The 16644-nt window shown below is 32.3% G+C and overlaps 1 protein-coding gene across 3 annotated transcripts; it reads left to right on the plus strand.

Annotated features, from left to right (window-relative positions):
- Positions 1-828: 828 nt before the first annotated feature.
- On the plus strand, positions 829-14419 carry LOC136271674 (von Willebrand factor D and EGF domain-containing protein-like). 3 transcript variants are annotated; one of them, XM_066072064.1, is made up of 21 exons: positions 906-980; positions 1073-1143; positions 1321-1387; positions 5248-5445; positions 5783-5944; positions 6069-6083; positions 6228-6508; positions 6843-6929; positions 8203-8610; positions 8818-8903; positions 9123-9201; positions 9287-9463; positions 9640-9875; positions 9999-10269; positions 10564-10710; positions 10825-10993; positions 11082-11272; positions 11378-11617; positions 11739-11847; positions 12074-12395; positions 12567-14419. In XM_066072064.1, exons 2-21 carry the CDS (start codon positions 1123-1125, stop codon positions 12778-12780), a joined length of 3480 nt encoding a protein of 1159 aa, XP_065928136.1. In that variant the 5' UTR covers positions 906-980; positions 1073-1122; the 3' UTR covers positions 12781-14419. The 3 variants fall into 3 exon arrangements, with proteins under 3 accessions (XP_065928137.1, XP_065928138.1, XP_065928136.1); XM_066072065.1 differs by lacking the exon at positions 1073-1143 and having other exon boundaries at positions 829-936; XM_066072066.1 differs by lacking the exon at positions 1073-1143 and having other exon boundaries at positions 893-980.
- Positions 14420-16644: the final 2225 nt, after the last annotated feature.

Here is a 16644-nt window from a genome sequence, read left to right on the forward strand (position 1 = left end):
TAAACCATACCTAAACCCCGGGTTTACTTTCTGGGTTTACTTTGGGTTTACTTTTTGAAAATTTGGGTCTACTTGGGGTTATCTTTGGGTTTACTCGAGAATTGTTTTTGGAGTCAATTATACGCACAGAAGTGTGAAGCAGACCTGTATTTTAACTTATGATCCTACTATCTGTGATTCCTGTCCCTTGTATATTCCGAATACATATGTAACGTCTGCTTTCAGGGTATACTTTTGATCGGGGTTCACCTCTGTATCCACTCTGGGTTTACTTGGGGTTTATTCTGGGTTTACTCTGGGTCCACTCTAGTAAACCCAGAGTAAACCCAGAAAGTAAACCCAGGGTTTAGTTAGGATTTACTTTCTGTAAGGTTGGATCTGATCGGTACTGTACATCCATAAAAATCAATTTGGATTACATCAGGGAGTGTGTTGACCAAACACAGTCCGTTCTGAACGAAATCAGTTTATGACCGAATGTTTTCTGTAACCATTAAAAGCCTGTCCTGACATGTGTGGGGTAACTCCATCTTGGTGGACATAGATATCAGCAGTATGATTGTGCAGTATGATCTTCATAAAGCTGGAATTTTATTCTTCACTTAGTAGAAGTAACGACCACTGTTAACAATCTTTACCCTACAATCAGTTTCAAAATCCGAATGGCCCGATTCTAGTTTTTTTCAGAACTACAAGCTGACCAGACTGTCAACTTATTATCATTAATGGTTTTTCGTCCCTAAACTGAGTCTCTGGGGACCATGAATTCTGACTTGACATGAATGATAATATATTTCTTTTTAAAGCAACGTATATACCTCCTATTATATCGTACGAGAACTGGATTGGACGATTTGTGTATAAAGCAAGAACAACTTGGCATACATAATCTGCTATTCATTTGATGACTGCTCATTGAACATGGAACGCGCGAAGGTCAGTTAAATGATGAGTTAATTATACTGAAAAAGGACAGTTAGGTAAAGTAAAAAATAAACGAAATATTATTTGTATTTTGTTAAAATATACATATTTAAAGAAATCAATACATTGATATTTTTTTTCCATTTAGAAATATATTGCCGAATTCTATCGTGCAGTTCAAACCAGTGATTTACCTAAATGAAATTCATTTGTCGACTGGCAGGAATTAAATCATTATCTATCAAAAATCATTTTCATGTTATGACAAAAAAGGTGTTAATTTAGTTTTGCTGATTCGCATAAAGGCTTAAAATATTATTTCTTAGAAGAAAAGAAAAGTCGGGGAGTAGTGATCATGTATTGGAAACATGTGAAATTAATGGATGCTACTTTTAGATTCACTCACGAAGAAAAAGAATGTTTTCTTGGCTTGGATTCTGTTTACTGTTTGTCGTGATAAAAGGTAATTTTTCCTCATTCCGAAATAAGCTAGCATGTTCTCTATAGATATGTTTTTAAAGCCTATAATGTAGAATACGTGTTGTAAAAAGGTTGAATAGTTTTTTTTAACTGTGATTATAAATCTATAAAATATGAAAAGATTAAAAATGAATTTAAAACACGAATAACTGGATTTAACTGGCTGGTGGTTTATATATCAAGTACATTTTTTTCGTTTGTGCATTTTTTGTTGTTGGTTTTTTGGGGGTTTTTTGTTTTGATTTTTGGGGGGGGAGGGGGGAGGGGGGATTAAGTATAAGTTGGTAGATTCAAGATAAGTGCCCGTTGCAAGATGAACTAATTTACACATTCCGCAATGATTTGGTTCTAATCAAATCTACAATAGCGTAAATTTGTCATATCACATTTTAATCAATATATTCTAAATCACTTTTGGATAATGTAATGCATTATAATATTATATTACTAATTATAAGTGCGAATCGAAAAATAGGCTTGATTTGTCATAATTTTCAAAGACATATGACAGGCGTTTTATTAAGTCCGACAGTTAATGTTAGACTAATTATCCACTTAAATGAACATTGGACATTGTCAAGGAAGAAAAATATTTATTGCTTTATATATTATATAAATAAAATATGCCAAAGATTTAGAATTAAGCGCGATCACAGGTTCTTTAATTTGCCATGCTTTATGAATTGCAATGACCCTTGCTTTGAAGGTTAGTTTATGTTTGCCTAGTGTTTTTGAAATCTACTCTTTTATGTGATGAAAGTGGGTTTTTTTGTTACTCGTCACTATAAATGATATAAGAAAATTAGCATTCCAAACGATACTTCTTCATTTATATCAATACGTCAACATTCAAATATTATTTTCAGGATCATTGTCAGTAATATTATTGTGTTTTTGTTCTGTTTCACAATTTGGGAGAGGAAAGTTGTACCAGAAAGACATCGCAAGCAAATATTTTTGAATATATGAAAATATATGCAAATCAAAATGATTTTTTTTTAGTTTTGTGGTACTTTAGTAAAAATTATCCTAAGTAAACAAATATGATATATTATGTTGATGATAAACTTGGTTGAATTGTTGCAATTATTCTATCTGTTTTCTTCCTTATAAATTTTTAAGGTTAAGTGACTACAATATTACACTGTCACACTGATATTAATACTTATAAATTAAGGCATTTTGCAAATAAACTACAAAATGCCTGCACCAGAGTACTTGCTTACACCTTTGGTATTTCAACACATGCGTGATGATGTCTGTAAGGTATATCAGAATTTTAACTGATAAGTTATTATTGTGAAATTAATCAAAAACCTACTTTCATTTTCGATAAACAAGCCCGAAATAGCAAAAACGAGAGTAAGGTGGTGGACACATATTGCCAGATCCAAGTCAGGGAAAGTCTCCATCAAAATATATACTTGCAATGAAATAATATTGAATGATTACGTTAAAAGTGAAATGTATTTACTGTGATCCTATTTGGAAAAAACATAGACGTTAAGATTTGACAAATACTGAATAATTAAAATGAGTCAATTCGTTTCTTTAGTGGGCGATTTTAGTTTTAATACTCATTCGCTTACGAAGCTCGACATCTGGTGAGAGAATAGGGTAGAACTTTCATGAACGGGGTAACCAAGGACGCGGATTGACTAATTGACGAAAAGTGTAGGACGAGTTCATCATGCATCGCGTGCAGATACCTTGGATCGGTCTTCGATTATTACAAAATGTTAATAAATCAAATGGAACAATTATTGGGCCTTAAGAATGAATGGTAAAAAAACCTTTCTAGAGCGGGTGCACAGAAACGGGTTGACTAATTGATATCATGGCGGAAATTGTAGGGCGAAATATCCATCGGGGAGATACTTTGAATCTGACAACTTTGGTTTAAATATGTATGCAAATGGATAATAATGCATAACCTTGCGTGTTTTAATTTCATACATTTTCATACCACGACAGATTGGTTGTAAACCTTAGACATTCATTTGTAAACATTAATGAACAGACTATTGTATTCTATGTCTATATGGATAAATTATGTATGCATAAAACGCGGAAGTTTAATGGAGATGTTTCTCACCCTCCGCTCACCCCCCCCCCCCCCCATATTGTTTTTATCTAAAATCTTTTTTGGGACGGTAATAGAAATTGTATTGAAAATTGACCTAAGATCCAAATTTAGAGATACACTAAATACCCATTCACTGGTTTGAAATATATACAATAGAAAAGGAGATTGTTTTTTATTTCAATTTTAAAAAATAAGAAAAAAAATAAATCGGACAAACTATATGCAAAAATGAACCCAAAAAAATGGTTTAACATATTAAGCATTATATCATAATTATGTGTAAAGTGTAAATTCCCGCGTTTGCGCGGGTTATCACCTAGTATTCCTAAATCAAACATATAGCATTTCCGTTCCAACATGATTGAACACAACCAAAACACAAAGAAAAGGATAACAATTGCTACAAAAATGTTGAAACAAATTAAATTGAACATTATTTTAAACAAATAATAAATAGTTTCTTTTCTATTTAGTGCAGTCTGGTTATGCTTCTTTGGAAAATTGAGCAACAAATATTTTTAGAAAATCTCAAAACTATTTTTTTTTCGATATCTTAGCCCTCCTAGTGAACGTTTGCATTTTAAAACCTACACAAGAGCACGTCAATCAATTTGGCTAGTGCTTCAAATCAATTGCATATTCGAATAGCACTTTCCACACGGTGTACAGGTATCATAATTATTTCACTTTCGTGCTAAATACTGAAATCTAATTTGTTTAGACGCATTGATAATTCGTTCTATTACCATTAGCGTTAGCAACATATTGAGCAACGGGTAACACAGCGAATTGTGCGTAAATTATGCGCGTACGGCTCGCCGTAAAATTTGCGTCATTTCTTTATTTTAACAATAAAATGTTCTCTAAAATTATACAGAGAAAAGGTGAATTCTACGGCGAACCGTACGCGCATAATTTATGAGCATGTAACAATTCATTGTGTTAACCGTTGCCAAGTGTGTTGCCAACGCTTAGGTAATATAACGGATTACCAACTGCGTCTAAACCAATCAGTATTTGACATGAAAGTATGTCGTTTCCAACTGTTACCCTTCCAAACAGACACCTTTTATTTATTACAAGTTGTCGTTTTGATCAATGTTTTGCTAATTCGGTGTAGTTATCGAAAATGAAAGTAGGTATTTAACGAAATTTGATTTATAAATTGCAAATGAGATGAAATTTCTTTTGGTTTACTGACATCATTTGATTTAATTTATTTGAAACATTGAATGTGTAACAAGAAACTCTGGCGCAAGCATTTCGTAGGATACTATTATTTCCAATATTGATCCATCTATAAGTATATATGTGAAGTTTAAAAAGAAACAACAACACTTCTTGCCGTATTTGTGTAAAGAAAAATAACACTAAAAGAAACTAAATTAAACATTTTTGGCGGACGGCACTTATAATGTAAGGATTATTCATAAAAGTTGCTAATAATTCGACCATCTGGGCTTGACGAATTTATCTTAACCGTATCATAGTTGTGGATCACTCTGTAAAAAAGGTTATACTTAATAAAAATAATTCTCTTAATTAATTTAATTACGTATGGCAAAATACCCCATTTAAAAAGGTTAAATAGCAAATGTAATTCTGAAAAAAAAAGAGTATCATAAGAAACAGAAGATTATTTGAAAAAAAATGTATTAAAATAATATTTTGTTTATATATCAATCAAAAGGATCGTAAAAACTTATTAGTTATAGACTTAGAAACTTTAATCTTGTTGTACTTCTGTGGTGTTATAGCTCAGAATCCATGTCTTGACGGGAACTATTATGAGATTGACCACGTAACTAAACGATCGCCATCTTTTGATATGGACTCCACACCTATCTGTGATAGATATATTACAGAGGGATGGTACCGAGCCAAATCTCACGTGATGTCTACGTCACCACCAATCCTTGGGAAATGCAACACATTATACCCAGTTTGGTTAAAAGGTATATTGTTCGAAAATTTTCATTTCATAGATTGCATAATATGTGCTTTTCATAACATCTTTTTGAAATCAGTTTTCATCATAATTTTTTTTCTATAAGACTGTTTTTGATGACGATATCAGTTATAGTTTTTGTCAAATATTGAATGAATATTGACTTTCTAAGCAGCAACTATGGCCAGTTAACATTTTAGAAATATCGTATAAGAGCATTTGAATATTTTTCTGTGGTGTTTTAATTATAATCACATCTTTGATGTATGGACATATAGTAAGAATATTAATGCTTTTGTCTGTTTTTCAAAATATGTTTTGTTAAGTTTTTTTTTTTTGTTAAGATCCTACTCCTCCTGATGGGGACACAGAGACATTAACAGCATGTGAAGTGGGGTTTTTTGACGACTGTTCCAACAAGTATGAAATAGATGTCAAAAACTGTTCAACATTTCTGGTTTACAAGCTAATACCACTGGATGTCTGCAACGCTGCATATTGCTTTGGTAATCATGTTGCATTATTTTATACATGCAATCGCCATGGATATCACAAAAGTTAGACTGATAAAATAACTTGTTTTCATCTTTACTTTTTCCATGAAATGATTTTTTTTTTCAAATGTTGCAGAGCTTGGACACGATTGTAAGTACAACATAGAGGTGACTGGGTTATAAATGATAATTAAATTAAATAATAGAATTGGTGAATTTGCACATTGGAGAACTCAGTTTCACTTCTAAGCATTATCCATATTATTTCAACAAAAGCTTCTTAACTCTCTTACAGGTGTGGATGAATTTGTAGACAACGTTCGAGTTTCCTTCCACAATATCACGTGGACAGAAAAGAAACATGCGATAGTTCCGGGTCTTTTTCAGTACGACCCCTCTGTCAACCTGATTTGTTCCTTCACCCCTTCTGATGATGACTCCCTGCTCTACCACATTGACTGGTACGTCGATAACGAGACTGTGATCCAAGGACAGACCGTCGACAAATGGTCATTAGATGACGCTATTCTCTCCGCAGCCGATCTAAACAAGGCGGGGAAAAAGATAAACACCTGGGTAAGTTAATTATGTATATTAATACAAGCGTTTCTTTCAGTAGCTTAAGGGACATGAAAACAAAAACAAGAGATAAAAATCATGATAAGTATACATGTAGCAGTCTCATATGTGTGTAATTTACAAGGTATGGTACTTGTTTTTAAAGGGGTATAAATAAATTTGGCGGGAAGATATGATGGGACGAAATAATGAGATGATCTTCGAGCTGTTGTAGAACTATTATCAATGAAATAAATAAAACAAAATTTTCACATATTCTAATTTAGCTAATAATAAATTCATAATATTGCGTTTTGTTACTCTAGTTGTTGTTTGTCTTATCTTATTTTAGATTCACTGTGCTGTAGGAGTGAAGAAGTCAAAAAACAGCCTTCCATGTTTTTCAAAATCCAGCAAACTGTTCTTTGCAGGAATAGAGGTTTCAAAAATACTAAACTCTATCAAATTGTAATGTTTAAAAAAGACATTAACTGTTTTCATTAGAATGTTTTTGTAATATGTATCCCATTTACCTAAGCATAAGACAATTTGATAAAATATGTATATGTGTAATGAAGTTATTTTTGGATTTTGTGGCGTGAATTGCGAAACGACAAACAGTAAAATAAACAAAACAAAATGAATTCATTTAACCAAAAATGAAATCAAAATAATAGAATAAGAAGATACTCACACCAAGAAACATACACTCTCACTCTCACTAAGAACGAAATGAAACTCTAAATTGTAAATCAAATACCACTGACAATGAAATGATACGGATTAACTTTAAACTCATTCAATTGTCGGTATATATAAGAAACAAATAAATGCTTTAAACACAAGCTAAGTATAGCAATAAATTTATGTAATAGAATAAACAAACAAATCAAAATTATTCATACTGTTATATGTAATTTTACAGAAAAAATTGGAACATTATCTGTAATTGAAGAATTACCTGTTATCACTAGCTTATGTAACACATCATTCAATCATTGAATAGAATTGAAAGTTTGACTTCAAACAATAGCAACAGCCGCCCTAAAAATAGTCACCACTGGGCCTCCATAGCACACAGAGCTCCTGACCATTGACATTCACCATCCACGGGTTCCCGTACGTCCCTCTTGCGTCATGCCTTGTTCCGTTTATATTCACGGTCCTAGTCCTCACCCACATATTCTACGCTTAGCCTTTAACTGACGTTCACTACTGACACACCTGGTTTGACGCTATAACCCTCACTGCACTTAAACAATAAGTACATATTAAAAAACCTTTAGACGTATTAGCTAATGCAACGAAACTAAAAGACCACGTTCCCCTAAATATGCCTTAAAACTGACAAAATGTCTACATAAACTTACCGGCTGGAGAAAAGCAAATGTCCAAACCGATTTACAATATTTCTGGCTACCAGTTTACCAGACTAAATTCTGGAATTCGCCATTAGTTACAACCTGGACGGCAAATTCACCAACGTGGCCGCACACTTGACAAGCAGCCATGACTGTTTAACTGAACAAACCGGTTTTGCTAAAAAAAAAAAATAGCCCTACTACGAACACTCTCGATTGGAAATATGGAACACAACTTAGCCCAAAATTATAATTATTTACACAAATACAAAACTTAAATAAAGTGAATTCAACTTCATCACAATATAATAAGACATTTGCTGAATTCTAAATAAAAATGAATTATTACAGATCTTGAATCATACTCTAAGTATTGAGAGGAAAGGAAAAGTTACGTTAATGATGCGACCCACCATTCCATTTGCATCTGAGACTATTCACACTCCAGATGGAAAGCAGTCGGCTTCTCCTTTGAACATCCAGTTGTCGTTTCCTGGAAAATCTGAGGCAAAGTGTAAAAGGAGTTCGATTGGTAACCTGAAAAAATGTTCTGTGACTATAGACAGTCACATTTTTAGAGAAAAGCAAAATTATCAGGATGAGACGAAATGGTACAAGATCCATACCATAGAGATATTCAATTCAGATGATGAAGGTTATTACATGCCTGACCACAAGCTCGTGTTGCGACTAGAAACAAACAGCCCAAGCGGACAAGGTGCCTCGATATTTTCTGATGTTGTTTTTCATGACGTTCATGTAAGTTATTTTAATTTAAAACTGTTAAAACGTGTTGAGTGTCAATATATTGCATTTTGACAGTAATTGGATGTTTTTAGCTCACCTTAGCTGAAAATTTAAGCAAGCTATTCTGATCACATTTTGTCTCCATTAAGCTGATTTTATTATGCCTATTGTTGCTCAGGTGATTGCTGTGGCCCGTGGGCCTCTTTTTTTCTCTGTTAGATCAACGTTGTAGACGAGAAGGAAGAGTGGAAGGGGAAACGCTGTAGTTCGTATGCCGATCCACATCAAACAACGTTCGACGGACTGTGAGCTATACTAATGTATATTATTTAGGTGTTTATTTAGACTGGTAGTCGCAGTATGCTAACAAAATGAACATTTTTCAAAAATTTGTTCTAATCAGGCGTAAGTTTACAAAGTGATAAATTCTTTAAGCATTTAATGTTTTTTAAAATATGAACAAAAATTACCTTTAAAATTCGGAAGAAATTATATTACTATCATTACTATCAATGTCCTTTTAGCCATTATGAATGCCAAAGCACGGGATGTATAACCGGAAAGACGTATATATTTTATAAGAACGCTGCTCATTTACAGGAGGTAACCATTTTGTAAAATCAAAACTATATTTCTCAGCGTTAAATATAAACGTCAAGTTGTTATGATTATTCGAATAAAACTATAGGTGCAAGTCCGCCACGAAAACTGCTGGGGACGACCTCGTTGCGTCTGTGCAGTGGCAGCTCGATCAGGACAGGATGTGTTTACCATCGATGCTTGTTATCGGAGGCAGTATATCAACTTTCCTATCTGTAAAGAGAATTCTCTCAAAGTCATCAAAGAAACAGACAAAGTTTATAAGGTTGATTTTAATTTGCTGTCGATGGGCTTTTTTTATTTTTGATTCTTGATATTATTGAATCAACCTTTCTATTGTTTTCTTTCATCTGTAAACACCTTGGCCTCTAAAGAAAGCATAACTTTATGTTCTATTAATTTTGATGCATCTTTTGTTCATGACTTTAATTTTTCTTTGAGATCATATTTCCAACCGGAACATTTGTTAAAGTCTTCCTTTACAACTACGGTTGCTCTTTCTGGTACATAAACCTAGAAGTGTACCCCACAGTGGCTGATCTAGGTAAAACGTCTGGATTGTGTGGAGTACTGGATAATGATAGGACTAATGACCTCCGCCGTATGGACGGTACCCAGGACAATATATACTCCTACAGCTACCATAATCCGCCTGATGGTTTTTCCCTGTCATGGCAGTGAGTTTGATAACGATATTTGTTTTTCTTTTAAAGTAATAACATTCTATTTTTACTGTTGATTTTACTGCTGATCTTATTGTTATAACATTTTGATAAGTGTTTATGTTGATCCGTTCACAGACTTCCCGCTGGTAGTTCAGATGACCTTCTAGCGGATTCACAGACTGTTTTTGATAGTTTGACACCGTTGTCCTCATATTTGCACAAACTTTGCACTTGTGATAAAGAGAAAACACTCTGCAGCTACAAACAGTACACTGAATGCAAAACAAACGTTAGAGGCCGGGAGTACCACTGTGTATTACACAGCAGCAGTTCAAGGAGGAAAAAACGAGACCTGGAGATTCTCACATCCCTTCAAGATGTGGACGCCAAATCAGTAGAACAAACGGTAAATATGTTCTAACATCAGAGGATGGTCTTATTTATAGTTGTTTTATGCATTTGTAAATAAATCACAATTTTAACTATTGACAAATAATAGGTTAACAAATTGATTTACAATGATAATTATGTCGTTTTTAATAATTTATCAGTGCTCAATGATATATATGATGAATAACGAGATACAATTTTACAACTAACTGATATCTTAATAACTCTGATTTTACTAACAACATACACATTTACCTTTAAAATCCTTTCAAGAAACGATGTTACTTTTGTTTATAACTTGTTTTTCTAGCGAGTCAAACGACAAGCAGTTAGCGAGGTAGATGCCTTCAATATATGCGATGATGCATTTCAACAGTCTGCACACTATAACATTTGCCTCCAGGTTGTTCCAAACTTCACCAATGAAACGTTTGCTAACTGCATTAATGATCTAACAGTAAGGTCATTTGTTGTATTCATGCTCTATTTTCTCGCACCTGTTTTTCCCCATGTTTTCCTGAAAAAAGGGTAAAGGAAAATGTTTTTTGTAATATTTGTAATATTCTGACAGATTACCGGGGATCATAACCTTACTCAGTTGCATCTTGATACAGGCCTTGTACAATGTCAAACATATATATTGTTGAACTCTACATTTGCAAATGAGCATCCGGATATTGCGGCATTTATCACTAATTTATGTCCAAACAATTGTAGCAGTAATGGAATATGCACATCAGGTATGAAGAAATATAAATAACAAAAAAATATTGAAAGCATTATTATGTAAAACAAGAAAAAAATACTGAACCTTCTTTGTGATTGAAGGGAATTGTACCTGCAATGACGGATACGGGGGAAGTGATTGCTCGTTTGATGTTTTGTCTCCACCTACAATAACAAGATTATCTGGTGACGGTGTTTGTGACAAATCATCAGAATCTTGTGACGATATTACGCTTTATGGCAATTACTTCTTGGAAAATATGAGGACATCTTGTTTTGTGACAAGGGAAGAGGTAAAATATGCAACTTTCTTACATTAACGAAACATAATGATTTTGCAAAATATTGATAAATAGCACCATTCGTTGCTTCCATACAGTTCTTTTTTGTATATTTAGAACAATGAAAACAATACCGTGGCATTATCAACATCATATAACACAAAACTAGAAGAAAGAACCATGTTTGAAGGGTATTGCAGCCTTGAATATGGTTCTGGGAATTCATGGATTACGTCATTTCAGTTTAATCTTTCTAATGATGGCACTCAGTTTACGGATTCGCATACAGTATACATTTACCAGTCTGCCTGTCAAACATTCAATAACGAATCTGGGAGTGTTTATTTCACACTTCAGGTATATTTTAGTTTTCAAATGATATCAAGTATAATTAATATTATACCTACCTCTTGACAGTTTGTGTGTTTTGTGATTTGCATTTAACATAATTTAAAAATAATCTTATGCCCTCTTTTAGAATGGATTTTGTTACATAAATGGAACGTGTATAGAAAGGGGAACATTTAAAAGCAACGAAAGCTGTTGGCAATGCTTGCCGTTAATCAATACATTTGATTGGACTTGGGGTATGTTCGTAATAAATTAATTGACTGTGTCAATAAGAATTATAACAATTACGATTCGTTATACAGTATAAAATTAAAACACATGTTTAATTTTTACGGAATTTTAAAAATCTTTGATTATCATTACAAAGTTGGATTATTTTAGTTAACAGAAACTTTTTTTCAAAATTCATTTCCTGGAGGGAGTTTTGAACTATTTGAATGTTTTGGATTGTGTATGTTTTAGAATGTAACACGACAGAAACCACAGAACCAGCAACCACTTCTTTCCATCCAGCTTTCTCCACATCCTCAGCAGATCTTACAACCACTTCTTTCCATCCATCTTCCTCCACATCCTCAGCAGATCTTTCAACAACAACAGTTCTTATTGCTTCCTCGGAAACAGATCAAGCCTCTAGAACCACCAAAAAATATAAAAACAGACATGAAGATACCAAAGAGGTTTTACAATTGGAAGTAATAGGTCTAAGCGTTGCAGTTGCTGTCTTTGCGATTATGATTTTGTTCGTTACTGGATACATGGTCAAAAACAAATTATTTTCAAAGTAAGTAATATTTTATGGCTTTAAAGCTTTAAAAACGTTTAATAAAACGTTAGTGGTATGATATTCAAATAATTTTATTTTTTATTTTAAATGCAAACAGTTGTAGAAGTTATTTTTAATATCTTTAAAGCAAATGGTCAGTGTATTTGTTATCACATTACATTATTAAAGGTCAAGCATAAATAAATTAACGCCAACCATGGAAGACAACTTTCAAGATAGCAAGACAACGGTAATAACAGGAATTTCAAACCCAGACGATCTGTGGCTGTTTCAGAAGTCTGATCAACTGTATTCCAGACCACCGTCTTCAACTTCCATTTACGAAATGCCACCAACTAATGATCTCCACAGACTTTATGAAAAACCAGCCGCCCAACCGTAACAATTTTATGTCAAACAACAAGATTTCCATGGCAACTAAACTGAAAATTAATGAATTAGAACTTTTTGTTGACACCAAACGTTTTTTTCTTTCTCACATATCTACTACTATATTTTCGTGAAAGTTTGATTTAAAAGTTTGGCCATTGTAAAAGACTATTTTTCTCTGGTTTAAACAGGTAATATGAGATAAAGATGTGAGCTTAAGGTGTTCATATATTTTATTTGGTTTGGGGCCCCAACAGAAATGATAATTTCCCTGAAATTGCTGATAAAATTTGGCATGGAAATTACTTATTTGAAGAAATCAAACAAATATTTATCTATTGATCTATTATATAGTTATGACTCAATACAGTATGAAGATGAACACATGTAGTGACCAGAAAAATAATATCTAAGTAAAAGGTTAAAAAATTAAGTTAAAAATTAAAATTGCTTTACTGATGGCTTAAAATGCCTGTACATAATGAATACATCAGCAATTGTAAAGATTGTTTTAACAGTTTGGAGTAATCAAATTATAACACAAATAAAAAAATAATAGTAATGCCATTTTCCCAAAAGTTTCATAAAAAAAGACATATTTAATGTCCCATAGGGAGTAAAAAGGTAGTGGTCACATCTTTAAAAAAAAAAAAAAAAAAAAAAAAAAAAAAAAGGTGGTACGTGAAATAAGCTTATTTTAAGCACAAACTAGAGTTATTTTTTTATTTTTTGGATTCTATGAAATATAAACTAAACATGCCAAAATTGAACTATCAAAATATTTCGATAGAAATTCATAATATTGTTCATAAATGTTTTTTAAGAACATGAATATATCGTAATACACAAACTATCTGGAAGTTTAGTCTGCGCTAAAAAATCAGGAGGCTAAAAAAACAGTACTCTAAAACTATCGTTCATTTTCTTCTTGAAAGCCATCCCCCACAAAATATAGTTCCCTCCTTAATTCAGTAAATATCTAATTTCTTTAAACAATTTTATTCATTATTTGGTTTATTTGGCATTGTAAAATATAAATATACAAATAGAATCAATATATAATTCAAAATTTTCAGATAAGAGGTGACATAAAATAGCTATCCATAAAGAGAGGAGCGAACCTCTTTAAAGCAAAAAACTATAATTCTGAAATAAGTTTTGAAAATATGTCTTTGTTTTGCCAATTGTTGTCACCTGATTATATCATTTTTAAATATCAAATTAACATGTTGACAATATATTTAAAATATAAGATCTTGTAAATACTTTTGTTTACTTCATTGCATTCATCTTTTACAATTTTTGACCAACCCATTTTCCATTTTTAAACACAGGGTGTTAAGAACAAACCATATTAAGCCGAACTAATGAAACGGCAGTGTGTTTTAGTGTGATTTGTTTTTTCCAAATGTAGGTAAATAAATATTGATTTAAATGTTACTTTTTTTTTAAAATGCTAACAGATGCTGGTCATATAATTATTGTAATGCGTTTACATTTTTATAGTAAGTTTAGTGTTAACATTAACATGGCACTCATAAAGGACAACATTTCATAATACTTGCCCGTAGTCCCATATAACTCGTTGCATTGGAAACATATGCCATGTTTTTATAACTTCTATCCCCCCCCCCAAAAAAAAGAAAAGAAATTAACGCATGTTGATCAAAATAAGTATTTGGTGTTTTTTAATTGACGCATTTTCGATAGTTTTTTTTAGACCAAATATCCACTATTTTTCTCTTCTTGAATCTCTTAGCTTGCTAATTGTTAAATGAAAAGCCGGGATGGATCTTAGAACAAAAGACGCTATGCAGATAATGTACATCGAACCCGACACATATTACGTGTTAAGTTAAATCTCGAAATCTCAGCAATTTAAAACAAACTCAGCGGTTAAAAATAGAATTGCGTATAAAAATTCATAGGAATTACATATAATACACTGATGTATAGTCAAGTCGAATACGTTTACTTCAATATACACAAAGTTACTTGTGTTAGAAGAGAAGGCCAATAACGAATAAGCGAAACGTGGAACACTTTCTTCTTTTTAAAATTTAAATAAATGATAAAAGACGTTGACCAGATAAACAGAAAATAAATATGGATGTAAAAAAATGGGTTTGTTAGAATTGTATGTAAGCACCGAATTCCTACGATTTATAATGGTGTTATTTCGACGGCATTCTTTTTGGATATATATCTAGTATTGGTGGAGGAATATTTCTTATCTCATTGTTTGAATACTGTCTTTCAATCTATAAAGATATTTTACTAGGATTTTTTGAATGAGTGTAAATACTCTAATGTTTTTTCATGTTTTGGTTTGTGAATATATTTTTTTGCATTATTCTTAGTTTGCGTTTTATTAATTTTCTCTTTGTAAAAGTTATGATTTTTAGGTTTTTAAGAGTGTTTATAGTTTTCAATTTCTTATATCAATAAACTTTCGTTAATGTCGTGTTTATGTTCTTGAAGAATGAAATCTAAAAAAAACGTGCAGCGTCAAACCATCGATTGTGTTGAATAGACATGAAAAACTTTTAAACTAAAAGTTTAATTAATGTATACATGTTCTTCCATCAAAATTTAATTCTTTCGTACTTTTATCATCATCATCATCATCATCATCATCATCATCATCATCGTCATCCTAATATCATTACAGTTTTATTCTAGATTCTTATTGCAAAGGCAACAAAAAGGTCTTCCGTTTTGATTTTCATGTATCAATTGAATTGCCATACATTGCTTCTCTCACATAGAAAAAATAATGGATATGATAATTATTGTGAATGAAATATCCAGACGTTACTTCCATGTCAAACAACGAGAATGAAAAAGAGGTCAATTTTTGAAGTAACTTCTGTGACGATCCAAACAAAACAGGTTAAACATTTGTAAATCATAAGTCAATCTTTCCTCAAAGTTTGGTTGTTCACGTCTGTGCCAAATCTGAGATCTCGTTGAAACAATATTTGATCTCGCTGGACCCGAAACGGACGTACGGAAGTGATTGATAAAAACAATAGCTGGTATTTCTCGAACATTTGCCTAGTGTACATCACTGTTTATCATGCTAGATGAAACACTCAAGAAAGTCAGTTTAACTTGTTAAAAACATGGTTTGTTTGAACCCTTCCGGTGAGAACCAGAAGTGACGGTTGACAAAATAAAATCCGTTAAACACATCTACAATCAAATGTCTATTATTCATAAAAGCTTATTGTCTCAATCACTTACAGTGACTAAATCTCGTGGGCATCAAATTTGTAAGAGGAAAGCTATTTGAGATATCTCACCGGAAAAAGAAATCGTTTGCTTACTTAACATTGCATAGATGACACATATAAGATTTTATAATGATATATTCATTTCATTTAAAATAAATATAAAAACTTTTGAAGTGCTTCCGGTGACGACCAGAAGTTACACCAAACAAAACAAAATAATGTAAACTCATTTTCATACATAGGTCTATCATCCTACAAAGTTTGATTGTTCAAGTCATTATCGTTTTTAAGAACTCGAGGACTCATGGTTTTTTGTCTCGGGACAGGAAACGGACAAACAGAAGTGCTGAAAGAAATAAAAGTTAGTATGTCAACATTAGACAACAGGACTTTATTGTCTATCAATTTATTTAAAGTTGTCAAGGAAAAACAGTTTAACTTTTAAACAACTTGATTTGTTTGAACACTTCCTGTGTGAACCGGAAGTGACAGTTTACAAAATGAAAACGGTTGAACACATTTTCAATCAAATGTTTATCATCCTTGTAAGTTTCGTGTCTTGATCACTTACAGATTCTAAGATCTCGCGCTTCAAACATTTGTTTAAAAAAAAGCTACCTGAGATATTTGAGATATCTCAC

This window comes from Magallana gigas, chromosome 9 (genome assembly GCF_963853765.1).
Source record: "Magallana gigas chromosome 9, xbMagGiga1.1, whole genome shotgun sequence".
Classification (NCBI taxonomy): domain Eukaryota; kingdom Metazoa; phylum Mollusca; class Bivalvia; order Ostreida; family Ostreidae; genus Magallana; species Magallana gigas.

Coding starts and splice junctions, on each gene's coding strand:
- LOC136271674 (XM_066072064.1), top strand. CDS start 1,123: ATGAAATTCATTTGTCGACTG. Junction 1,144..1,320: donor TGAAATTCATTTGTCGACTG/GCAGGAATTAAA, acceptor TGCTACTTTTAG/ATTCACTCACGAAGAAAAAG. Junction 10,994..11,081: donor TAATGGAATATGCACATCAG/GTATGAAGAAAT, acceptor TTGTGATTGAAG/GGAATTGTACCTGCAATGAC.